The following is a 24,974-nucleotide window of genomic DNA, read 5'->3' as shown; positions in this document are numbered from 1 at the left end:
CATAAAACAATGATTAGTATGATATTTAATGCTTTTTCAAAACTATTAATTAATCAGACGTTTGTTTACATTTTTAAAAGGACTTACCTCATTCAAAGACTCTAAATACAGTTTTTGGTAAAATGAATAAGAGGGAATATTCTGTATTCTTCTGTAGAATTTTTGGTAAAGTGATTTCTAATGCTTTTCCCCCTGAAACCTACATTCGTTGCAAAGTATTGTAGATTATCCTTTTACAGTAATAGACTTAAATTTCATTACCTTAAATATTCCAGTTCAAATACATTTTCATTGTTCAATTTAATCTTCAGATCTTTGCTACTATGAAAAAAAGGGGAAAAACCCCATGCGTTGACCTTTTTTTTTTTTTTTTGCCATCTTGTTTAACGACTGTTTAAATCGGGGAGAAATGGAAAAGTATGTGACCGTGTTTAATTTATGAAGCAGCAAAGTGGAAACGACGGCTCGTCAGGGAAACACTGAACTGGGCTAGCCTGTTTTTATTTGAAGGAAATTAAGTCCGGCTTAAAAAAGAGAAAAGCCCGCGCGCGCACCTGCACACCGCGGTAGGTCGGGTTGAGCCGGGCACCATCGAGCCGCGGTCCTCCGCGTGCCTAGAGCGGAAGCGACGTCGCGCTGGGGAGCGGGTGTTGGCGCTCGGCGCGTAGCCCAGACGGTGCCGGAGCGAGCGTGGCTGCGCCTGCTCGTCAGCTGTCGGGTGCGTAGCGTCAGTGCTGGGGCTTGGGAGGGCCTGCGGCCGAGACTGGGGGGCAGTGGGGCCCCGGGTGCAGGGAAACGCTCGGCGACGAAGGAGCCGGGCGGGAGATGTCCGCTGAACTGGGAACAGCGTCGGCTGCACAGGCGTCGTCCCCTGAGCGCATTATTAAATCCCTATCGAAGGTAAGCCTCGAAGGCTGGTACTGGAGCAGAAACCTGAAGGACATGGTGAGACCGATGTGGCCTTTGGGGGACGAGCTTTCAGGCAGAGGGAACCGCCTGCTTGACGCACCGGAGGAGTAGCCAGGCCCCCAGGCCACCGTGGGCGGGGCTCAGTGTGCGGGGTGGTGTGGAGGTTTTGGGGGGCATCTGTAGTTGGGGACTCACGATGAGATGAGACCCGAGGGGCTCTTGAACCAGAAAAGTGGTCAGTAGCGGCCAGATTGCTGACCTACCTGGAAGGTGGAGCCAGCAGGCTTTGCTGTCGGAGCAGCTGTGCATTGTGAGAAAGAAGGCAACGATCAGCCCAAGGGTTTGGCCTGCGGCTGCAAGAGCTACTGAAGGAAAGATCTGAGCTTGAGCTTTGGGACCTTGTGTCAGTTGTTTAGCTGTCCGTGTCCCGGTACCTTGCTCTGTACAGTGAAATTTGCACTCGTGTCTTGATGCAGTTGTGTGAGGATTAAATGCATAACTTTCGTAGAGTACATACAACAGTTATGGGGCGCCTGGGTGGCTCAGCCGGTTAATCGTCTGACTTCTGCTCAGGTCATGATATCTCGGTTCCGAAGTTCAAGCCGCGCATCAGGCTCTATGCTGACAGTTCAGAGGCTGGAGCCTGCCTCGGATTCTGCGTCTCCCTCTCTGTCTGCCCCTCCTCTGCTCATGCTCTGTCTCTGTCTGTCCCCAAAATAAATAAAACATTAAAAAATTTTAAAAAAGTACATGCAACAGTTGTGCTGGCTTACTGTTTCATTATGCTGAGACATGAAGGGTGTGTGGGCACAAATGAGAAAATTGGACGATGAGGAGTGTTCCAGGAAGGAGTAAGACATGGGAGGACCCAGGAACAGGAGAGCATTGAAAGTCTGAGGAACTGAAAGTTCACTAGTCATAAGAAAATTTTAATTTTTTTTTTTTTTTTGAGAGAGAAAGAGACCGAATTCAAGTGGGGGAGGGGCAGAGAGAGAAGGAGACACAGAATCCGAAGCAGGCTCCAGGCTCTGAGCTGTCAGCACAGAGTGGGAAGTGGGGCTCGAACCCACGGACTGGGGAATCATGACCTAAGCCAAAGTCGGACACTTAACCGACTGAGCCACCCAGGTGCTCTGGATTTGATTTTTTGTATCTTAGGTCCATTTTTTGACCAAAAGAAAAAAACATTATGTGTTAGCTGGGACTTACCATGCACACATCCTGGACTATATAACAGCAAGCTGTATTTGGAGCCTAACTGGGTTTTATAGCTCTTTTTAAACCCAGGAGCCATTTTTCACAATTCATTTAGATGTCTGTGTAATCCAGAACAATACTTTTTATTTATGTGAAATCGACTGTTTTGAGGAGTCCGTGTCTGTTGTAGATAAGATTCCTTTGGGATTTATCAGAAAGTCTCCTCGTTATTAGATTCATGTTGAATATTTAGTGAAAATGCTGCATAAGTGATAAGGCAGAAGGTCAGTAGTTGTCGGTTGTTGTTGCCAGGCTTGATCATTTGATTAGGTTTGTGGCTGCCAGACATCTCCATTTATTTCCCTTTGTAATTAACACACAGTTAGCATGATGGTTCTTTGAGACCGTGAGAATGCCCTTTTACCCAGTTCTTTTGCCCAGTGCCTTTGCCCATGTGGTCGTTGATTCAGTTGGTTATTTCATCAAGCTGCAAAATGGTGATTTTTCAGATGTGGTATTCCTGCTCTGTCAGCCAGCAATCTTCTGTAGAACAGAAGTTTTCTCATTCTGTATGTGTGTTCCATTTTTAGGAATGGTTGTTTCAGAGAAAGAAAATTTGATAGCGATTATTGCAAATGTATAAGCCCAACCAAGGCGTGTTGCTGTTGTTATTATTGTTCCTACTACTGTTATTGTTTCCGTGATTCTTGGTTTTACATTTTCAGGAGGAGACCATCAAAAGGAAGTTTTCTGAAGCAGAGAGAGCAAACACGCGGACACTGGGGATGGCGACAGCACCGCTCGGCGCCCGTTCCCCAGCTCCTCTGAATCTGAAGAAGGAGGTGCTTCGGACCATGAAGGGGGATCCCCACTCTACTGGGGAACAGGGAGTCCGGCTGCCGGGAGACGGCACAGGCCTGGGGCAGGAACCGTTGTGCAAACAGTTCAGGCAGTTGCGCTATGAGGAGACCACAGGGCCCCGGGAGGCGCTGCGCCGGCTCCGCGAGCTGTGCCGCCAGTGGCTGCGGCCCGAGACGCACAGCAAGGAGCAGATCCTGGAGCTGCTGGTGCTGGAGCAGTTCCTGACCATCCTGCCCACCGAGCTCCAGGCTCGGGTGCGGGAGCACCATCCGGAGAGCGGGGACGAGGTGGTGGTTGTTCTGGAGGATTTGCAGCCAGAGCTTGGAGACGCAGGAAAGCAGGCGGTGAGGACCAGATGTGCCCTTTTGCAGGAAAGCAGGAGTTGGGACCTGGGGCCAGAGGCGAGGGCATGAGCTGGGCACCTGGGGAGGGCCTGCGGAGCTCCTGTTCGGGTTCTTTCCTGTCCGGTGCTCAGAGCCATTGGCTCGTCCCACAGCGTCACCTGCTGTCCCCTGGGAGGGACCGGCCGTGCTGCTTCCCCAGCCTCTTCTTTGTCCCCTGGGCTTTCTCCTTCTTATTCTCACGTGGGAGTGTCTCTCTGAACAGCACTTTCCTCCTCAGCCCACAGGTTCCTAACTGTCCCTGCATGTCCCCGCATGTCCCTAGGACCCAGGCCAGGCTGAAGAGCAGATGATGCTGGCGGGGGCGGCAGCCCCGGTGGAAGCAGTGCGGGGGCAGCGCACCCAGCCGGAGCGTGAAGTTCTGGAGCCTGAAGGAGACAAGGGTAAGCAGCAGCTGCGTCTCGGGGCGGGCAAGAGGTGGGCATCGGCGTCCCTTCCGAGGCCCCGCTGTCATGTTTGTCTTGAGGTGGCTCTGTCGAGGTGTGGTGTCCACGTGGTGGAGTTCACTCTGAGAGTTTGGTCCGTTTGTCTCCTCAGACAGGAAGACAGTCCGTGATGCAGTCGCTGCCACAGTCAGGACTGGAGGACTCTCGTCCCCCCACATTTCCCCCCATCCTTTCCATGGTGTTTGTGTTCAGCCGAAACAGGACTTCTCCTGCCCTGGCCTTCTCCTTCCCTCCTTCACTGCAGGGGTGAATAAAGAAAGGATGGCTGGTTTCTCACCCAGCCCGTGCTCCATTGCTCGTTTGTTCTTGTCTCCTTCAAATTACTGTATAATTATCACTTTTATTTCCAAATGTCACCTAGGTTAGTTTTTGCTCTACTGTATTGTCTTCGTCATTGAAATCCGCCTTTCTTGTTTCTGTTGCTTACGTTTCTCCCCCTCTGTCCGGCCTTACAATCCTGCTTCCTGCTACTTGTGTCATCTCAGTGCTTCGCTGGGATTCTTACCTCCTGCTCCTTCTCCATCATTTACACTGTTAGATTCATTAACGCTGTTCCCGTCCCTAAAACCCTTCAGTGAGCTGAGTTATGCTCTTCTTTCTACATGTGTTTTTTTTATCATTTGAAAAATTCCTTGATCAAGAGGAAGAAATAAAACCAAGAAGAAACCTACCACCTGCATGACTTCCAGCAGGCAGTGAGAGAGGCCTCCCTGGCAGTGGTGTCTGTTGCCTTCTCAGCCTCACATCTATGAGCTTGACTTTACCAGTTTGCTTGAGACTTTTAGCACTGACGGTTCCATGTCCTGGGAAACCCCTGAGTCTGTTCCCCTGTGGCCCCCTCACACCACGGGTCCCCTTAGTCCAGATGAATCAGGACGGTCCATCCCCCTGTGGTCCCATCACACCATGGGTCCCCTTAGTCCTGGACGAATGAAGATGGTCTGTCCCCCCATGGCCCCATCACACTGCATGTCCCCTGAGTCCTGGACAAATCAGGACTGTCCTTCCCCCTGTGACCCTATCACACCGTGGGTCCCCTTCATGCTGAGCTACATTCTGTTTCCCACTTGCTCCTTGCTGTTTGTCTCCTCTGAGTTTCTCCTGCCACGTTTCTTCTGTCTGGAGTAATTTGTCCTCGCTTTCCCTAATTCGTACTCATCCTTCAGGGCCTTAGACCTCCCTTTCTCAACCTTCCCAAGGTCCCCCAAACCTGGACGACTTTTCTGTGGAAAAGGACCGGTGTTCCTAGAGCTCCAAGATTTCTCCCATTTGACCACGTCGTATTGTTGCTGGTTCATGTCTTTTTTCCTCCTGCCAGAAAAGGGCAGGACATTGTTTTGTTTCCTGAGTCTGCTATGGCTCCTGGGTCGAACAGACCCTCAGTAAATGTTTGCTGAATGGCTGATTGTGACTCTAAACCTTCTTTTACCTTCTTTCCACCTCCCCTGTTCAATTTCTGAGTCTGTTCAAAGGCCCACCTAATGGAAATTTGCTGAGCAAAGTAGCTGAAAGAGAGGGGCCTGACTTTTGTGAACAGCCTTGCGGAAATGAATTTAGGCCCTGTCATCCATGATGGGCACTATTTGAAATGCGACAAGTAAATGCAGTCACAGTAGATCCTTGACACTGTTCCTTGCCCTCTGGGTCTGTTGAAAATTCTATTTTACACTCAAAGTTCAAGTTATTTTCTGGTTTCAAGACATTCCCCTCTTTTTAGTGCTTATGTCGTTATATCATGGCTGGTAAAGGATCGCTCCTGTCTTCCTGTAACCCCTCCCTCCCCTGTGGGCGGCCTCCCTCCTGCAGAGGGCCTACACACACAAAGTGGCTTGTCCCGCTGAATCTTCCTGCCCCACAAGGGACCCGCGGTCTCTGGCGGCTCCTTACCAGTCGTCCACATCACACTGACCCTCGCATGCTCTCACCTTACACTGCCTGCTGCTTTCTGTGGCCCACACTGATGAACTCGCATTGGCTGGTTATTCCTGCTGCTTACAATGGCTCCTGCCTGTCCTTCTCGCTTTGCATCTTTGTTCTCACTCCTGTCCTCTCCACCCGCCTGAGCTTAGGTGTTATCGGCAGACATTGCTTACGGTCTTTCACGTACCAGAAACGTGAGCTAATTATCCCAGCACCGAGGTCCCCTGTCTTGTTGAACTGCACAGGAAGGCAGCTGCTGCTGTCCAAGGGTATCGGGAAAGTCCAAGACACTTTTGTCAACTTCATGTCACCCTCAGGGTCTTGTGGTCCAGTGGTTTTGATTCACTGGAGGACACTGAGCCCAGAGGGTTTAAATCACCTTTCTAAGATTACACAGCTAAACAGTGATACAGTGGGCACTGTGTCCACGTTTCTTCATTTCCAGTGCTTTCCCTTGTGAGCCTCAAGGTCCTCAGTTGACCTCACTTTAAAAAAATTTTTTTTAAATGTTTGTTTATTTTTGAGAGAGAGAGGGGGAGGGAGAGAGACCGTGAGCAGGGAGGGGCGGAGAGAGGGAGACCCAGAATCTGAAGCAGGCTCCAGGCTCTGAGCTGTCAGCACAAAGCTCGATGCGGGGTTCGAACTCATGAACTGCGAGATCATGACCTGAGCCGAAGTTGGACGCTCAACCAACTGAGCCACCCAGGTGCCCTGACCTCATTTTTTTATACTCCAGCTGACAAACCATTTTGAAGAACGTATAGGCAGGCCTTTTAAGACTGTTTCCCTGTTTGCTAACTGTGTGCTGTGTATATCACATATAAAGTTCAAACCAATGGGAATAAGCTGCCTCCTACCACAATCCCCATCCTCCCCCGAGCAGCCACCGTTAACAGTTTCTTGTGTCCCCTTGCACGTATGTCCTGTGCAGACACACACAACCACAGCATTTCTACCAGCATACACGGCTTGCTTTAAATTTATTCCTCCTAGGGGCGCCTGGGTGGCTCCGTTGGTTGGGCGTCCAACTTCGGCTCAGGTCATGATCTCGTGGTCCGTGAGTTTGAGCCCTGCGTCAGGCTCTGTGCTGACAGCTCAGAGCCTGGAGCCTGTTTCAGGTTCTGTGTCTCCCTCTCTGTCTGACCTTCCCCCATTCATGCTCTGTCTCTCTCTGTCTCAAAAATGAATAAACGTTAAAAAAAAAAAATTTTAAATTTATTCCTCCTAAATGCAAGTTCCTTTCCCAAAGCATCAAAAACCAAGTAATTGGTGATATATGTTTAATGTTTCAGGTGAGAAGACCAGGGTTGAGAACGGGAAGGTATTTGCAGAGACAGACTCTTGTGGAGGAGTGGAATCAGCCAGGAAGGTATCCGAACCCGTAGAGCCTCGTTCTGAGGAATCTCACTTGGAAAGGCAGCGGGTCGAGCCCAAGGAGAAGCCCGAGTATAAATGCTCAGAATGTGGGGAGGGCTTCTCCCGCCACTCGGACCTGGTCACACACGAAGGCGCGCACACGCGAGGGAAGCTGTGTGAGTCTGCGGCGTGTCACAGTACTGGTCTTACTGGACGCCAGAAAATCCGCTCTCGAGAGAAAGGTCATCAGTGTCACGAGTGTGGGAAAGCCTTTCAGAGGAGTTCACACCTTGTCAGACACCAGAAAATCCATCTTGGCGAGAAGCCTTACCAGTGCAAAGAATGCGGGAAGGTCTTTAGCCAGAACACAGGCCTCTTGGAACACCTCCGGATCCACACTGGAGAGAAGCCTTACCTGTGCATCCACTGTGGGAAGACCTTCCGACGCAGCTCCCACCTCAACCGGCACCAGAATATCCACAGTCAGGAGGAGCCCTGTGAGTGCCAGGAGTGTGGGAAAACCTTCAGCCAGGCCCTTCTCCTCACCCACCACCAGAGGACCCACAGCCACTCCGGAAGCCATCGCTGTAATGAGTGTGGGAAAGCCTTCAGTCTGACTTCAGACCTCATTCGACACCATAGGATTCACACCGGAGAGAAGCCGTTCAAGTGTGACATTTGCCAGAAAGCCTTCCGCCTAAACTCCCACCTGGCTCAGCACGTGAGGATCCACAAGGAAGAAAAACCCTATGAGTGTAACAAATGCGGAGAAGCCTTCAGGCAGAGGTCGGGGCTTTTTCAGCATCAGAGATATCACCACAAAGACAGTATGGCTTGACGGGGCGTCCTCTGCGGAGACCATCACAGACAGGATGTCGACAAGCAAACAGTACGTCAGGAAGAGTCACTGCGACCAATTCTAGCCTCACAGAACTCGGCGGGGGGGGGGGGGCCCACACGGGAGGCTGTGCGCATCCACTTGTGCTCAGCCTTGGCCCATAGAGATCTGACCCTAGAGGGTACCATGGGAACAAGAGCATTCTTTACTGCAGGACTTCTCTGAGCCTTTAACTGGTAAATGCTTGATTGTGCATCTCCAGGTAGTAGAGAGCCTCATGATTGAGTTAGGGCTTTGAAGTCAGCAGCAAGTCACATATCCACAGATTTATAGGCTTAAACGGAACAAGAGCAGGTTGATAATTTTACATCTGGTGCAGCAACAATGCCTGTAAAATAAAACTAATGACATTTGGAAATATACCACTCTTAAAGGTGTCTTAAAGTGCAGGTTTAATGGTGGACATTTTCCCCCAGTGGTTTTACTAATCACCCCCTACTGGCATTCCCCCCCCCCCCACCATCTGCAGAAGCATTTTAGAAAGCAAAGATGATCTAATTTTACTATTTCCCACCCCTAGTCTTGCTACAATACTTCACTCATTCAGGTTAGAAATCCAGGTTAAACTGTGGGAGAGATTTTATAAGTCATGTGAATGAACAGTGCTGAGTGAATCCAGGTAGTAACTGTCTTGATACAAACTTCAGTGTCAGGAAAGTGGGTCCTCCATAGACACCGTTTAGGAAATGGGGAAAGAAATTAGACTGTTTTCCTTTATTTTTTTTTTTTAATTTTTTTTTCAACGTTTATTTATTTTTGGGACAGAGAGAGACAGAGCATGAACGGGGGAGGGGCAGAGAGAGAGGGAGACACAGAATCGGAAACAGGCTCCAGGCTCTGAGCCATCAGCCCAGAGCCCGACGCGGGGCTCGAACTCACGGACCTCGAGATCGTGACCTGGCTGAAGTCGGACGCTTAACCGACTGCGCCACCCAGGCGCCTCTAGACTGTTTTCCTTTAATACTGATGATGCAGTTAAAAAATTTTTTTAATGTTTCTTTTTGAGAGAGAGACAGAGCGTGAGCAGGGGAGGGGCAGAGAGAGAGGGAAACAGAGAATGCAAAGCAGGCCCAGGCTCTGAGCTGTCAGCACAGAGCCCGACATGGGTCTCGAACACACGAACCATGAGATCGTGACCTGAGCTGAAGTCTTGCGCTTAACCGACTGAGCCACCCAGGCGCCCTGATAATGCAGTTTTAAAATGTTGCTTGTTCTGGAATTCTTTGGAAGCAAACAGTAAAGTCAGCTGGGAGGAGATCATGATCTTTGTACTGTGAATACCAAAATGTCACGGAAATGATAAGAACAGTAAGCTTCAGGGAGTCCACTCGTGAAGCATCATCACTGCGTGCTGATTGGCAGTAGCTGCTTAGGGTGTAGTGTCTGGGAAAGACTTCTTACTCTGCCACAGGAGCGAGGCCTCGTGTGTGGCTGAGGATCTGTCTAGTTCAGCTGCATATAGATTATGGGAAAAAAGTAGGAGTGATTTCATGAAAGCTTGTTTTTCTCTCAGAATAATCTGGAGACAAGCAGTCCAGGACTGATAAAGTGGTTCCATGACACCGCCAGGGACCCTCCCTCTGCTTTTCTGTTCCAACATGCTAGTGCACACCATCAGCCCTTGAGGTGGTCACGTGGTCCTTGGTGGTGCCGAAGCTCCAGTCATCACATGCAAGATGCAGACAGGTGGGACGACAGACCCCTCGCAGTTAAGCCAGCCTTCTGCAAAAAGCGTCCTGTAAGTACATATGTCGCACGCCAAAACTTAGGAAAGGGAGTCTGGAGAGTGTCTTGTTCTGGGTTGCAGGGTGCCCGGCTGAAAATCAGCCTTCTGTCGCTAAGAAGAAAGGGTAGCATGAAGGCCAGAACAGGCACTTGGCGGTCTCTGACCCACTTCCTTGCGTCCTGCATCCGGCTGTATGCAGGCCAACTGAGAGCGATGTCCTGGGCGACACGTACCATGTCCTGGGGGAGGACAGAGTCTGTAGGAGAAGCAGTGCAACGTTTTAAAAATTTATTTATATTTTGAGAGAGAGCATGTGCAGAGGAGGGGCACAGAGAATCCCAAGCAGTGCAGAGCCGGACATGGGGCTTGAGCTAATGAACCATGAGACTGTGACCCGAACTGACCAAGAGTCAGACGCTTAACTGACTGAGCCACACAGGGACCCCAAAGCAGTGCGACTTTTTTTTATTAAAGAAATTTTTTTAATGTTTATTTTTATTTTTTTAACATTCATTTTTGAAAGGCAGAGAGAGACAACGTGCAAATGGGTGAGGGGCAGAGAGAGAGGGAGACACGGAAACAGAAGCAGGCTCCGGGCAGTGAGCTATCAGCACAGAGCCCGACACGGGGCTCGAACTCTCAGACCGCAAGATCATGACCTGAGCCGAAGTTGGCCACTTAACTGACTGAGCCACCCAGGCACCCCTTAATGTTTATTTTTGAGAGAGAGAGAGAGTGACACAGTATGAGCAGGGGAGGAGCAGAGAGACAGGGAGACACAGAATCTGAAGCAGGCTCCAGGCTCTGAGCTGGCAGCACAGAGCCTGATGCGGGGCTCAAACCCATGAGCTGTGAGATCATGACCTGAGCCCAAGTTGGATGCCCAACTGACCAAGCTACCCAGGCGCCCCAAAAACAGTGCAACTTTTCAGGCACTTTGGTATTTCATGGAAACACAATCCTATGCAATCCCTCAGGAAGTCTTTTTCTCTGCCTTTATGGGTAAAATTGAGTTGATATCAGGGATGTTCCCCTGTGTGTTTTGAGGGCTGTGCTGAGGTTAGTACATAAGCATTCAGCTCCATGTCCTGGTTTAAGTCTGTTTGATTCTGTTCAGTTTAAGAAGGAAAGAACAGAGAATGTCGTCATTATTCCCATGAAAAAGGAGTGACAGTGACAAGAATGTATGAAGTATGAAGAATGATCTACCCTTAAATATCTGGAAATTTTACTTCTGCGTTTTTTTCTGGTGATACTATAGTACACGCAGTATAAATTTATAAAGGTTCTAAATTCACTGGCATCTGAAATGAGCTCATTCCTCTCACGGTCCCAGGGGAAAAATGGTGTTCTCATAGGTACCCCCGGGGCACACCCATAACCGCCTAGACACGAATGTAGAATACAGGTAGATTTTATTTTTTATTTGTTTTTCAGATTTGTTTTAGAGAGCAAGCTGGGGAGAGGGGCAGAGGAAGAGAGAGAGAATCCCACACTGAGCATGGAGCCTAACTGGGGCTTCATCCCATGACCTTGGGATCATGACCCAAGCTGAGACCAAGAGTTGGACGCTCAACTGACTGAGCCACCCAGGTGCCCAATACAGGTATCTTTTAATAATCTGCTTTCCTCATCTATTCTTGAAAATTACAGAAACATTGGGCGCCTGGGTGGCTCAGTCGGTTAAGTATCTGACTTCAGCTCAGGTGATGGTCAAACGATTCGTGGGTTCGAGCCCCATATTGGGCTCTCTGCTGTCAACATGGAGCCTGTTTGGTATCCTCTGTCTCCCTCTCTCTCTGCCCTTCCCTGATTCACACGCATGCTCTCAAAAATGAAATAAACATTTAAAAATTTTTAAAAATTAAATACAGAAACGTTGAACAAAGGGCAGATGTTATAACAGGTATTGATGAAAGTTTTGCTTACAATGCAACACATCTTTAAAAATTTTTTTTAATGTTCGTTTATTTTTGAGAGAGAGAGAGAGAGAGAGCGAGCAAGTGGGGGAGAAACAGAGAGGGAGACACAGAATCCGAAGCAGGCTCCAGGCTCTGAGCTGTCAGCACAGAGCCTCACGCGGGGCTCAAACTCACAAACCATGAGATATGTCATGAGCTGAAGTTGGACGCTTACCCACTGAACCACCCAGGCACCCCACAATGTAACACATCTTAGACACTCTTAAAGCAAAGTTGGAAGTCTGTTTAGACTGCAGGAACCCAGAAAGTATGAGCTGTATTACAGCTCTCTAAAACAAATCTGAAAAACAAATTCTACCGATCAGCATTTCTGTTGGGATAGTATCCTGTAATATTCAAACAGTAGTGGAATGAAAGTCCTCGTGTGTCTTCATTTCCTGCTCACTTTCTGGTTTAAAAAACATAATGTTATTAATAAATGTGCTGTTATAAAACTAGCATGAAATAATAGGAAAGGGAAAAATAAATCACCCTTTCACCTATCAAAATAATCACTATTCAGTGTGTGTGTGTGTGTGTATATATGTACAAACTAATTGTGATTAGTATTGATAGTTTCTGCTTAATTTAATTTTTGTATTTTTTAAAGTTTATTTATTTTGAGACAGAGTGAAAGAATCCCAAGCAGGCTCCGTGCTGTCAGCATGGTGACTGATGTGGAGCTTGAACTCATCAACCATGAGGTTACGACCTGAGCCGAAATCAAGAGTTGGACGCTCAACCCACTGAGCCACCCAGGCGCCCCTCTGCTCTATTTTTAATATATCATAATTGTCCATGTTGTGTCTTCATAAATTCTTAATAAATTAACTCATGTTTACTTATGATAGAAATTCACATAAATTGTAAAAACTGTGAAAAATATAAAGAAAACAAATCATCCTGTTCCTGGTCCAGATATAATCTCTTAATAATGTATTTTGAGATACTGAAGCATAGAAACACTTAACTTTTCTCACTGGACTTAACATCATGAACAATTTTTATTTGTAAAAGAAAAGTACAATCAATTTGCTTATCTTCCCAGTCCATTCTAGTCCAGATCTGCCATAATCCTGAGTTGGCAGCTTGCCACGTGATCCTTCTCTGACCGCTGAGGATTGGACCAAGAGGGGACCTGTAAGCCAGGTGTGGTCATCTGGATACCCCCAGAAGTTTGATACTGGATCAGATTCTGGTTGGTCTCTGTTAGGCATTTGGATAAGAAACTAATCTAGAGCTCGAACCATTTTTATGATCACATAAAAACTAAATAGAAACAAATAGAGACAGGAGACAGGAGAAGCAGGTCTGGCTCTCAGCTTCTGAGGTCCACTGTGCTCCCAGCTGGTCCTGGAGTCCAGGGAATACCCTTGTTTCCTTCTGTTAAAGGTTTCTTTTAAGTTAGTTTGACTGGGTTTCTGAACCTTGCCCACAAATGAACAAAAACATCCCTGATTAAGACAAACAGATAACCAAAAGTCTTCATGGAAGATAACTTTTAATATAGGTGGCACAATATTCTATGATATATGTTCCCATTGTGAGTCATTTAGTTTATAATTCTGTCACCGTAAACAGTCTTTCAGTGAACATCCTTGTACATACAGCTTTGCTCACTTGTACAATTATTTTTCTTCGTTCAATTCCTGTAACTGGACTTAATGAGGCAAAGGGGTAAGCATCTTTTCTTTTTTTCTTTTCTGTCTTTCTCTTCCCTTCCCACCCCACCCCCAACCCGCCCCCACCCCTCTTTCTTAAGTAGACTTCATGCCCAGCACAGAGGCCAATGCAGGGCTTGAAATGACACCCTCAGATCAAGACCTGAGCTGAGATCAAGAGATGCTTAACCCACTGAGATATCCAAGCACCTGATAGGCACATTTTCTAAGGCTTTTGATTCATTTGCCAGGTGGTCCTCCAGAAAGGTTATACTAATCTACACCTCATGTTAGCAGTCTGTGAAAATGCCCACATTTTTCATACCCACATCAACCCTGGGAATTACTCTTTTGATTTGCCAAGCTGGTACCTTTTAAGTGGTTTTACCAAATATTTTTGCTGCCAAAGTTGAACATCTTTTTATATGTTAATTGGTCAGTTATAATTCTGATTTTGTAAACAGCCATGTTCACATTTTTCTGGATTTTTCTGTTAGATTTTTCTTTTACTTTAAACAGCAGTGCCCTTAAAAATTAACCAGGGGATCTGTATATAAAATTTTAAAAGCACATGCTCTTTAACAGATCAATTCCAATGTGTAGCATTTAACCTGGGATTATAAGCATGTAAAGATACTGAATGTTCTCTGCACCATTACTTACTGTACACACACACACACACACACACACACACCTACATATACACACACACATATGTGTATACGTGTACACATAAAACAGGGATAGTTAGGTAAATTATGGTGCATCCATAAATGGAATATTATTTAGCTGTTAATAAGCTGGTATGGAAAGATCTCCCAGCTATCTTTTTTTTTTTTTTTAATTTTTTTAACGTTTATTTATTTTTGAGACAGAGAGAGACAGAGCATGAATGGGGGAAGGTCAGAGAGAGGGAGACACAGAATCTGAACCAGGCTCCAGGCTCTGAGCTGTCAGCACAGAGCCCGACGCAGGGCTTAGAACTCACGGACCGCGAGATCATGACCTGAGCCGAAGTCGGCTGCTTAACCCACTGAGCCACCCAGGCGCCCCATGATCTCCCAGCTATCTTAACAGAAAAAGCTGAGGTGCAAATCCTATGGTGATCCTATAGGTCCATATTCACTCAATAAATATTTATTGAGTGCTACTATGTGGCTGGTGGCGTCCTGGGAAAACACACACGCAAAATATTAACAATGGTTGACCTTAGGGATGGTGCACTTTTCATTTTACAGTCTCTATGCAACTTGAGTTTCTATAATCTGCATACTTAAATTTTAAGAACTTGGGCTTCTTATTTTGTAATTGTTCATTTATCTGTCTAACCAGCAGCCTGAGAAGATCCTAAACAGTCTCAGTTTTGCCTTTGCCGTCTCGTTTTTAATTGAAAAGATTTACAGAGAAGAGGGTGGGCGCGGGGCGTCGGGACGCGCCTGCGCGGGGCGGAAGGAGCGACGGGGTCCTCCCGGCGCACCAGAGAGAAGCGCGGCGGCCGCCATCCTAGAGAGGCCGGGGCCGCGATCCTAGAAAAGCCGAGACTCGACTGCCCGTGGGGCGGAAGAAAGAGCTGTGGAGACTCGGCCTCGGGGCTGCTGGGAGGCTGGCGCTCGCGAGACCGTGACGTCTTCGTTGAGTGCGGTGCTTGGGCTTTTGGTGGACTGACCGGTAGTCGGACGAGTACGTATTGAGCGGCAGCCGAGTGCCTCCGGGGTGCCTGAGGCCACCTCGGGGGGTGGGTGGGGCGTGTGCTGGGCTGCGGGAGCCCTCGGTGCATTCTGCACCCGCCGCGCGGACCGGGCACCAGGTGGGCGCTGGACCGTGTGGACGGGAGCCCCTGTCCTCGGGCGTCCGGCGAAGGGGGACCGGGTGGGCGTGGCTGGTCGGGCTCGCTCTGCGGTTTTCCCTGTGTGGACTTGAGATTCAGGGAGGTGTTTGCGCTGGGACTTGGGAAATCGGCCCTCCTGGAAGGGCAGTCCTGGCCGCGAAGGAGAAGGCGGGCGGATAGAAATTGAGCAGTCAGCGTGGCAGGGATGCGGAGTTTGCGAAGGCGAAGGCTGTCTAGGGAGCCCGGGCTGTCTTTCATTCCGGGGTTAATATTCCTGCAGGATAAAGACGTGCTCAGATGTCTATCCAGTGACAGACAAACCAGTAAAAGCCCAGGGAAGGGCAGGTCCTGGGGAGTGTGAATTTAGTTCAAAAGGAGCAGTTGAAACTCTTTGGTGGGGGAGATGCGTTGAACAAGGTCCCAACTGTACTTTAGGAAATATTAACCCATAATAGAGTGGACTGTGGGGCAGGGATACCACACAGAAAATTACTGTATTGCAAATTTTATTGCCATGTAAATGGTAATAGGGGAATAAAAGGGAAGTAATGGCTGTTAGAGGCGTTTTGGAGGAAGAATTGACTGGACTCAGAATAATATTGTACAGGGGCTGGTTTTAAGCCTGAATGCATGGAGGATGGTGGTGATGCCAATGGAAATATGGGGGAAACAGTGAGTTCAGCTTTGAGGGCACTTTGATTTCAGTTTGGGGTGTGCTGAAATTACGACCCAGGAGAGGCTGGAAGCTGGAGGCATCCTACTGTCATTTCAAGACGTGAGTCTGGAATGTAAAAGGCAGGTGGAGTCAGCGGAGATTTGAGTGTTCCTGGAATAGAACTGAAATTGTGATTAATGAGACCATACAAGGAGAAAGTAAGGAGAGAGAGAGAGAGAAGAACTTGAAGCATGTGTTTCAATGGTCTATTCTTAACATTAAAAAAATTAAAAATTAAAACACCAAAGTTAGTGGCTCAAAACCACCTCAGCTTATTACTTTTCATTGATTTTTGGGTTGACTGGGCACTTCTAGGGCTGGACTTACCTGTGGTTGCACTCAGGTGGTGAATCAGCTGGGAACAAGGCCCCGCTGGGCTTTAGGTGGGGGCACCTGGGTTCCAATCCACGTGACCTATGCATGGCAGTCTCGTGGCAGTGTGCCAAGAGCTGTAAGCACTTCCTCTTGCAGAACGATTATTCCCGTATTCTCTTGGCCAAAGCAAGTCACAGGCCAGCATAGATTCAAGGGAAGGACAAGTAGACTCCACCTTTTGATGGCAGAAGTGACAGAATCTCATCATACGAAGTTTTAGAGGACAGGAGACTTTGTAAACAGTCTACTTCCCCTGCATTTAAGGTGGAATATTCTGTGGGAAGTACACAGATGAGAGAGTATGTTAGGATTCCTCCACGGATGAAATTCTCTTCTCTCCAGCTGGAGTGTAGGCTGCTCAAGCATCTTCTTGTTTACTCTGCTTCCCTCACATCCCTTACCTCCTGGATCAACCCCCCCTCAGGGTTCAAGATATACTTCTCATTAACTTCACTGGTAGTATAGGCAAGCAGGCTCAGTTTCTGAGCATGACTTACAGTGGGGACAAAAATACAAGTATGTTTCATAGAATTTTGAAGCTCTTCGAATTTACTGATCCATTTTTGAAATTATTTTTATTTTTTTAAGTTTACATCCAAGGTAGTTAGCATATAGTGCAGTAATAATTTCAGAAATAGAATCCAGTAATTCATCTCTTACATATAACACCCAGTGCTCATCCCAACAAGTGTCCTCCTTAATGCCCCTTGTGCATTTAGCCCATCCCCCCACTCAGAACCCCTCCAGCAACCCTGTTTGTTCTCTGTATTTAAGAGTTTCTTATGTTTATGCTAACTAACTTGGATGTAAATTTTAAAAAATAAAATAACATTTAAAAAACAGAGTTTCTTATGTTTTGTCCCGCTCCCTGCTTTTTTTTTTTTTTTTTTTTAAATTTTTTTTTTTTTTTCAACGTTTATTTATTTTTGGGACAGAGAGAGACAGAGCATGAACGGGGGAGGGGCAGAGAGAGAGGGAGACACAGAATTGGAAGCAGGCTCCAGGCTCTGAGCCATCAGCCCAGAGCCTGACGCGGGGCTCGAACTCACGGACCGTGAGATCGTGACCTGGCTGAAGTCGGACGCTTAACCGACTGCGCCACCCAGGCGCCCCCCGCTCCCTGTTTTTATATTTTGCTTCCCTTCCCCTGTGTTCATCTGTTTTGTATCTTAAATTCGACATGAGTGAAATCATATGATATCTTTCTCTAATTTCACTTAGCATAATACCCTTCAGTTCCAATCTTGCAAATGGGAAGATTTCATTCTTTTTGATCGCCAAGTAATAATACTCCATTGTATTCTTTATCCATTCATCAGTTGATGGACATCTGGGCTTTTTCCATAATTTGGCTATTGTTGATAACACTGCTATAAACATCGGGGTGGGTGTGCTCCTTCAAATCAGCATTTTAATATCCTTTGGATAAATACCTAGTGGTGCAATTGCTGGGTCGTAGGGTAGTACTATTTTTAATTTTTTGAGGAACCTCCATACTGTTTTCCAGAGTGGCTGCACAAGTTTGCATTCCCATCAGCAGTGCAAAAGGGTTGCCCTTTCTCTGCATCCTTGCCAACACCTGTTGCCTGAGTTGTTAATTTTTGCCATTCTGACAGGTGTGAGGTGATATCTCATTGTGGTTTTGATCTGTATTTCCTTGATGATGAGTGATGTTGAGCATTTTTTCATGTGTCGGCCATCTGGATGTCTTCTTTGGAAAAGTGTGTGTCCGTGTCTTTTGCCCATTTCTTCACTGGATTATTTGTTTTTCGGGGTGTTAACTTTGATAAGTTTATAGATTTTGGATAGTAACCCTTTATCTGATACGTCATTGGCAAATATCTTCTCCCGTTCTGTCGGTGGCCTTTTAGTTTTGCTGATTGTTTCCTTTGCTGTGCAGAAGCTTTTTATTTTGATGAGGTCCCAGTAGTTCATTTTTGCTTTTGTTTCCCTTGCCTCCAGAGATGTGTTGAGTAAGAAGTTGCTGCGGCCAAGGTCAAAGACGTTTTTGCCTGCTTTCTTCTCTAGGATTTTGATGGCTTCCTGTCCTATGTGTAGGTCTTTCCTCCATTTTGAATTTATTTTTGTGTATGGTGTAAGAAAGTGGTCCAGGTTCATTCTTCTGCATATCACCCTTCAGTTTTCCCAGTACCACTTGCTGAAGAGGCTGTCTTTATTCCATTGGATATTCTTTGTCAAAGATAAGTTGGCCAGAGATTTGTGGGTCCGTTTCTGGGTTGTCTCTTCTGTCCCACAGATCTGAATGTCTGTTTTTGTGCTGTTACTGATCCATTCGTATGCCTCAGACGTTCGTTTGGAAAACATTCCGAAGTGTGAATCTGGGCTAAGTGAACCTTTTCCTTTAAGTCTTTAGGCTCACCATGGATGAAGCTGTGCCAGGCCCCGCACCTGAAGGTGCAGACAGCCGTGTGACAGTGAAGGAGGAGGACTCCCCCTGGGAGCAGGTGTGCAGCTCTTGGGAAAGCAGCTGCCACGCCCAGGAGCTGTGCCGCCTGCGCTTCCGGCAGTTCTCCTACCGGGATGTGACTGGGCCCCGCCAGGCTCTGGCCCAACTCCACGAACTCTGCCGCCAGTGGCTGCGGCCCGAGATGCACAGCAAGGAGCAGATCCTGGAGCTGCTGGTGCTGGAGCAGTTCCTGACCGTCCTGCCCGCGGAGCTCCAGGCCTGGGTGCGGGAGCACCATCCGGAGAGCGGGGACGAGGTGGTGACGGCGCTGGAGGATCTGGAGAAAGACACAGGACAGCAGGTTGGAAGAGGATGTGTATGGTGGCATGGGAGGAGAAGTGGGGAACGTTTGTCTATTAATTTTTAACTTTTTTTTTAATTTTTAAAAATAATTTATAACTTACAGAAGTATCTGGGAAAGTAGTACAGAGAACTGTCTGCTGCTCACCCAGACTCTCTAGTTGTTAACACTGTGTCATGATGTGCCTGCTCTTGTGCAAGCCACCCCCTTTCCTCTCTCTCTGCGTGTCACACACACTTACACACTCATGCAGTATTTTTTCGACCATTTGAGAGTTATTTGCAGATACTACACTTATCTCTGAACACTTCAGTGTTCAGTGTGTATTTCTGATGAATGAGGGCGTTCTTTTGTATAACTGGAATACAAAGATCAAGTTTTGGGAAATTAAAATTATTATGGACTATCATCTACACGGTAGTCCTTGTTCGCATTCTGCCAGGTCACCTCCGTAGTGTTCTCTGTGGCTGTTTTACTCCGATCCAGGATACAGTCCAGCAACCTATGTTGCATTTAATTGCCTCTTTAGTCTCCTTGAATCTGGAACAGTGACTTCGTCTCTTTTTTTTGTTTTTTTAAAGTTTATTTATTTTGAGAGAGAGAGTGTGTGTGTAAGCAGGAGAGGGGCTGAGAGGGAAGGAGAGAGAGAATCCCAAGCAGGCTCTGCACTGTCAGCCCAGAGCCCAATGCAGGGCTGGAACTCACGAACTGTGAGGTCATGACCTGAGCTGAAATGAAGAGTGGGTCGCTTAGCCAACTGAGCCACCCAGGTCCCCCACTTGGTCTTTCCTTGTCTGCCACGACATTGATATTTGTCTTACGTTTTCTCTTAATAAGGTCCGTGTTGTTCCTTTTCCCTTGAATGCCACAGAAGATATGTTTGCCTTAGTGCATCACATCAGGGAGGCACATGGGGATGGGTTGTTGCATTACTGATGAGCTTAAGGTGGTGTCTGTCAGATTTCTGTTTCCTAAAGTTACCACTTTCCCCTTGGTAGTCCCCTAAGTAGCCTGTGGGAGCTGTCCTGTGATAGTCTCCATCCGCCAGTGTGAGCATCCACCTGGGTTTGTTTGGTTTTCTTTCTGGGCGGGCATCTTTGGTCCGCACTGTCCTCGTTTGCCGCGTATCCCCAGCCCGTAGAACACACTCCGAGTCTCCGTAGGTGTGCAGTCCCTCTTTACCAAATGGGTGGACATCTCGGTCTGCTACTCTCTCATTTACTGCTGCTTTGAAAGATTAAATGGGGCTTGTCTGGTATTTCCTTGAAGATGTCCCTAACTGCTGTTCAGTCCTGTTCCCACCAGGATGCATTTTCAAGGTAAATCTTTTATCCCCAGGCTTCTGTCTATACTCGGGGACAGGACATGCACTCGCTGGTGACAGAGTATCAGGGAGCCTCTTCAGAATGTCAGAGCCTCCAGCTCCTGCCCAGGGTAACTGCCTTGAAGTGTGAACCTCCAGAGCTCTGCCAAGAGAACCCCGGAGAAGTGAGTGGTGAGTGCCAGTGCGTGTGTAGTACAGAAATTGGGAGCAGACACTGACAGGCGCCTGTTTATCTGTGTCTTTCAGTTTTTATATATAGGTGGGTATATATCTATATCTATATTTATGTCTATATATGTGTGTGTGTGTATCTATCTGTCTATATTTTTTCCCTACCCTGTATCTAAGCAAGCTTCTAAAAACATTTGGAATTGTAAAATGTTAGGATCCTGAGATCTTGTCCAATTCCCCTCCCAATAGTTGGGAAAACCAAAAGTCAGGCTGTTTAATGACTTGCCCAGGGTCATCAGAGGCAGAGCAACATCTAGAATTCAAGTCACCTGACCTTCTGACCGGAGGTCTCTCTGCTACTTACCTTTGCTCTACATGTCTAATTCTACACTTGTGGGTGTTTTCAAGATTTACTTGGCAGCTTTCCACAAATATACCTTTTTCCCCACAATAACATTGTCTTCAGTATCCTCCCTGCGTCTAACCTGGAGTCATTTTAAATGCAGCTGTGGGCTTAAACAGGTTCTCTCTGTTCTCCATTGAAGTGCATTCTTCTGTGTGCAGGGTCCCCCCACTTTCCGTACCCAGGCTTCACCTCCAGGAAACCATCCCAACTGTTGCTTATTGTTGAGCTCTGTGCAGGCATCTGGCACAGTGTTTGAGGTCTGCAGATGGATTGATAACAGACAGAAGTACACAGAAAGTTCAAAGAAGAGACCTTAGAATTCCACAGTGCAGTGTTTTTTAGCCTTCTCATGAGGGGTGCTGCTAGTTTTTCCCCGGAAGTTATTGAAAACTTGACTCTCTTCCCTGGAAAATGTAGGTACATGCAAAATTATGCATATGATTTCAGAGGGTTCGTGGTTTACCCCAGTCACGGTTTACCATGGTTTACCAAATTCGCTATGTTGGTGATCTGTGAATACTGATATTTTGACAGTAAGTGTAGAATGAATAAACGGTTCATACTAGAGGGAGATGAAATGTATACGGCTCATATTACTTATGGTGTTTACTCATATCCTGTAGCATGAATAGGACTTGATACTTCCCTGCTTACTTGGCTGATGGTTCTGTCATATTTCTGCAGCTGTGAAAAACCAGCATTGCGTGAAGCCCCAGAATAGTTGGTTTATCTGAAGAAGTTGAGAGGTAGTGGGGAGCCCCACAGTGAGCAGACATTCCTACTTACCTATGAGATGATGAATATACACCTACTGAAAGCAATTTTGTTTTGACTGGAGAGGAGAGAGGGGTAATGAACAGAGGTGGGCAGTTGTCAGAATGGTGAGGATGGTAATTGACAAATAGGTAACAGTGATCATAGGATGTAAGATTCTTTCGTGTAAGTGAATGCTTAAAAACAGCATGACATGGCTCACAAACCGGACCCCAGCCGCATTGTGGGCAGGACAGTGGCCTCTTGTGGTTTTCTGTGTCCCCAGAGGGAGGCACCACTGCTGTGGTAGGTGTTATCCAGATGAGAACGCTCTCTGGGCCTTCCGGAAGCATGCTTTGTCATTTTCAAAGACTTTTTTTTTTTTTTTTAATATATAGCCTTTTAGCTCCTTCCGAATATTTAGACTCTAGCTAAAGGCCTACCTATCAGTTATAAACCCAGCACATTTCTCCAGGTTACCTGACAGTACATGACTTAGACCAATTTCCCAGACTAGTGGCGTTTCTTCCTCCTGTGCTGGGATTTTCAAGGGATAGTAAGTTAACCAGTGTGGCTGGAGGGTAGGGTTTGTTTGCAAAAGACTGTGTGGGAGAAATGGGGAAGTCACGTGGGAACGTTTTGTGGCATTAAAGTTTGGACTGTCATTAAAAAGTTGGGTGCCATAGAAGCCTTTTTATTTTTTTTTTTTTAAATTTTTTTTTCAACGTTTATTTATTTTTGGGACAGAGAGAGACAGAGCATGAACGGGGGAGGGGCAGAGAGAGAGGGAGACAGAATCGGAAACAGGCTCCAGGCTCCGAGCCATCAGCCCAGAGCCCGACGCGGGGCTCGAACTCACGGACCGCGAGATCGTGACCTGGCTGAAGTCGGACACTTAACCGACTGAGCCACCCAGGCGCCCCCATAGAAGCCTTTTTAAAAAAATTTTTTTAGGGGCGCCTGGGTGGCGCAGTCGGTTAGGCGTCCGACTTCAGCCAGGTCACGATCTCGCGGTCTGTGAGTTCGAGCCCCGCGTCGGGCTCTGGGCTGATGGCTCAGAGCCTGGAACCTGTTTCCGATGCTGTGTCTCCCTCTCTCTCTGCCCCTCCCCCGTTCATGCTCTGTCTCTCTCTGTCCCAAAAATAAATAAACATTGAAAAAAAAAAAAAAATTTAAAAAAAAAAAAAATTTTTTTATAATGTTTTATTTTTGACAGAGAGAGAGAGAGAGAGAGAGAGAGAAAGAGGGGGGGGGGGGAGGGGCAGAGAGAGGGAGACAGAATCCCAAGCAGGCTCCAGGCTCTGAGCTGTCAGCACAGAGCCCTATGCGGGGCACGAACCCACAAACATCTCATGACCTGAGCTGAAGTTGGACATTCAACCAACTGAGGCACCGAGGCGCCCCAGCCTTTTTTTTTTTTAATCAAAAATATGATTTACAGCAATTGGTGTGTGTGTGTGTGTGTGTGTGTGTGTGTGTGTGTGTGTGGTATTCTCATCTGTCATGGAACACTAGAATTAAATGAAAACTCACGAGTACTGTATTTTTCCCAGTCTCTCAATGCTCAGTTGTGATAGTCTTAGTGTCAGACGCATTGTTGAGTGTTTGCATGTTGGTGGAGAAGTAGAAGGGACCTTGAGGTATCACCTGATAGACCGCACCTGAAGCCTGCATCCTCCTGTTCTGTCTTGAGCAGGGATGCACAGCAGTAGATCAGTGTGGTGTTTGTATTGAACTTTCCCATATATGAAAACATCCCTCTGCCTCTTTCTCTGGCTTAACCCTAATGCTCTTCCACCTGAGGAGGATGATAAGGAGCAAACACAAAGTCTGATTTGACCTTTGCTATCTCAGATTTTCCATTGTCTTTATTTTCTTTCCTCACTGCATTTTATGTTTGCCCCTTTCCATTTTCTTTCCCATCCTCCCCTTCTCAATATAGCCCCTTCTCTGTCAGCAGACCTGTTTCACATTGTGCTTTTTTAGTTGAAGGGTTTGGCATGTATGTGTTGTTGGGGGAAGTTGGGGGTAAGGTCGCAACAGTGCATCAGGGACAAGCCTGTTTTTCCAGCAAGCTTTAGTAGTTCCTCTAGATACGAAACAACACCAGTGAAAAGATGCTATGGTGATCCATTGTGTCTGGAGCAAAATAAAGTGATGCTACAGTCTTGGATAAATTCTGGGTTAGAATGATCATGTCTTCTTCATTTAGTTTTGTGTAGCTGGTATTAAGCTGATCTGAAAATTAATAATACATGACCTCAGGGGGGTCTTGCAGTTTTACAAAGAGCTTTTGTGTTCATTCATTTGATCTTCACCAGCCCTGTAAAGTGGACTATGTTTTCCCCATGGCACAGATAAGGAATGGGAGGCTTAGCAAGACTGACAGGCCCAAGGTCACACAGCTGCAGCTGTAACCTAGTTCTTTTTTTTCTTTTCTTTTAATTCCAGTGTAGTTAACATACAGTCTTATATCAGTTTGAGGTATATAATACAGTGATTCAACAATTTTATGTATTAGTGCTTACCACGGTAAATGTTACACTTTTTTTTTTTTTTAATTTTTTTTTTCAACGTTTATTTATTTTTGGGACAGAGAGAGACAGAGCATGAACGGGGGAGGGGCAGAGAGAGAGGGAGACACAGAATCGGAAACAGGCTCCAGGCTCCGGGCCATCAGCCCAGAGCCTGACGCGGGGCTCGAACTCACGGACCGCGAGATCGTGACCTGGCTGAAGTCGGATGCCCAACTGACTGCGCCACCCAGGCGCCCCGGTAAATGTTACTCTTAATCCTGGTCACTGATTTCACCCATTCCTCCACCCACCTGCCCTCTGGTAAACGTCTGTTGTTCTATGTAGTTTGTTTTTTTTTTTTTTTTTTTTTTTTTTTTTTTAATGTTTTATTTTCAGAGAGAGAGCAAGCAAGCGAGAGCTCAAGCAGGGAAAGGGGCAGAGGACAGAGAATCCCAAACAGGTTCCATCCTGTCAGCATGGAGCCCTATGCAGGGCTCAATCCCACAAACCCTGAGATCATAACCTGAGCTGAAATCAAGAGCTGGACACTTAACTGACTGAGCCACTCTGTTCTATGTAGTTAAGAGTCTTTTTTGGTTTTTCTCTTTTTTTCCCTTTGTTTTGTTTCTTCTATTCCACATGAATGAAGTCATATGGTATTTGTCTTTCTCTGTCTTATTTTGCTTAGCATAACACTATCTAGCTCCATCCATGTCACTGCAAATGGCAAGATTTCATCCTTTTTATGACTGAGTAATATTCCTGTGTGTGTCTGTGTGTGT

At 46.9% G+C, this 24,974-nt stretch overlaps 2 protein-coding genes across 9 annotated transcripts in view; both read left to right on the top strand.

The window, feature by feature from the left end:
- Positions 1 to 649: 649 nt before the first annotated feature.
- ZSCAN26 (zinc finger and SCAN domain containing 26) lies at positions 650 to 19,625 on the top strand. 6 transcript variants are annotated; one of them, XR_007152126.1, is made up of 6 exons: positions 684 to 900; positions 2,832 to 3,311; positions 3,634 to 3,751; positions 7,027 to 7,979; positions 9,502 to 9,726; positions 19,604 to 19,625. XR_007152126.1 is itself a non-coding variant. In XM_047858524.1 (4 exons), exons 2-4 carry the CDS (start codon positions 2,892 to 2,894, stop codon positions 7,926 to 7,928), a joined length of 1,440 nt encoding a protein of 479 aa, XP_047714480.1. In that variant the 5' UTR covers positions 650 to 718; positions 2,832 to 2,891; the 3' UTR covers positions 7,929 to 8,737. The 6 variants fall into 6 exon arrangements, 2 of the variants coding, with proteins under 2 accessions (XP_047714480.1, XP_047714479.1); XR_007152125.1 differs by lacking the exon at positions 19,604 to 19,625 and adding an exon at positions 12,305 to 12,350; XR_007152127.1 differs by lacking the exon at positions 19,604 to 19,625 and adding an exon at positions 12,286 to 12,300.
- The window catches only part of PGBD1 (piggyBac transposable element derived 1), a 29,657-nt gene continuing 19,559 nt past the window's right edge, over positions 14,877 to 24,974 (top strand). Inside the window, exons 1-3 of one of the 3 annotated variants that reach the window (XM_047858508.1) lie at positions 14,877 to 15,016; positions 18,622 to 19,022; positions 20,361 to 20,517. In XM_047858508.1, the coding sequence (XP_047714464.1) occupies positions 18,636 to 19,022; positions 20,361 to 20,517 (544 nt within the window). In that variant the 5' untranslated portion in view covers positions 14,877 to 15,016; positions 18,622 to 18,635. Of the gene's footprint in view, positions 15,144 to 18,621; positions 19,023 to 20,360; positions 20,518 to 24,974 lie in introns of all 3 variants that reach the window. The other 2 variants (XM_047858509.1, XM_047858507.1) reach the window with 2 other exon arrangements.

Source organism: Prionailurus viverrinus, chromosome B2 (assembly GCF_022837055.1).
Source record: "Prionailurus viverrinus isolate Anna chromosome B2, UM_Priviv_1.0, whole genome shotgun sequence".
Taxonomy (NCBI): Eukaryota; Metazoa; Chordata; class Mammalia; order Carnivora; family Felidae; genus Prionailurus; species Prionailurus viverrinus.
This window is presented reverse-complemented; position numbering and strand designations above follow the sequence as displayed.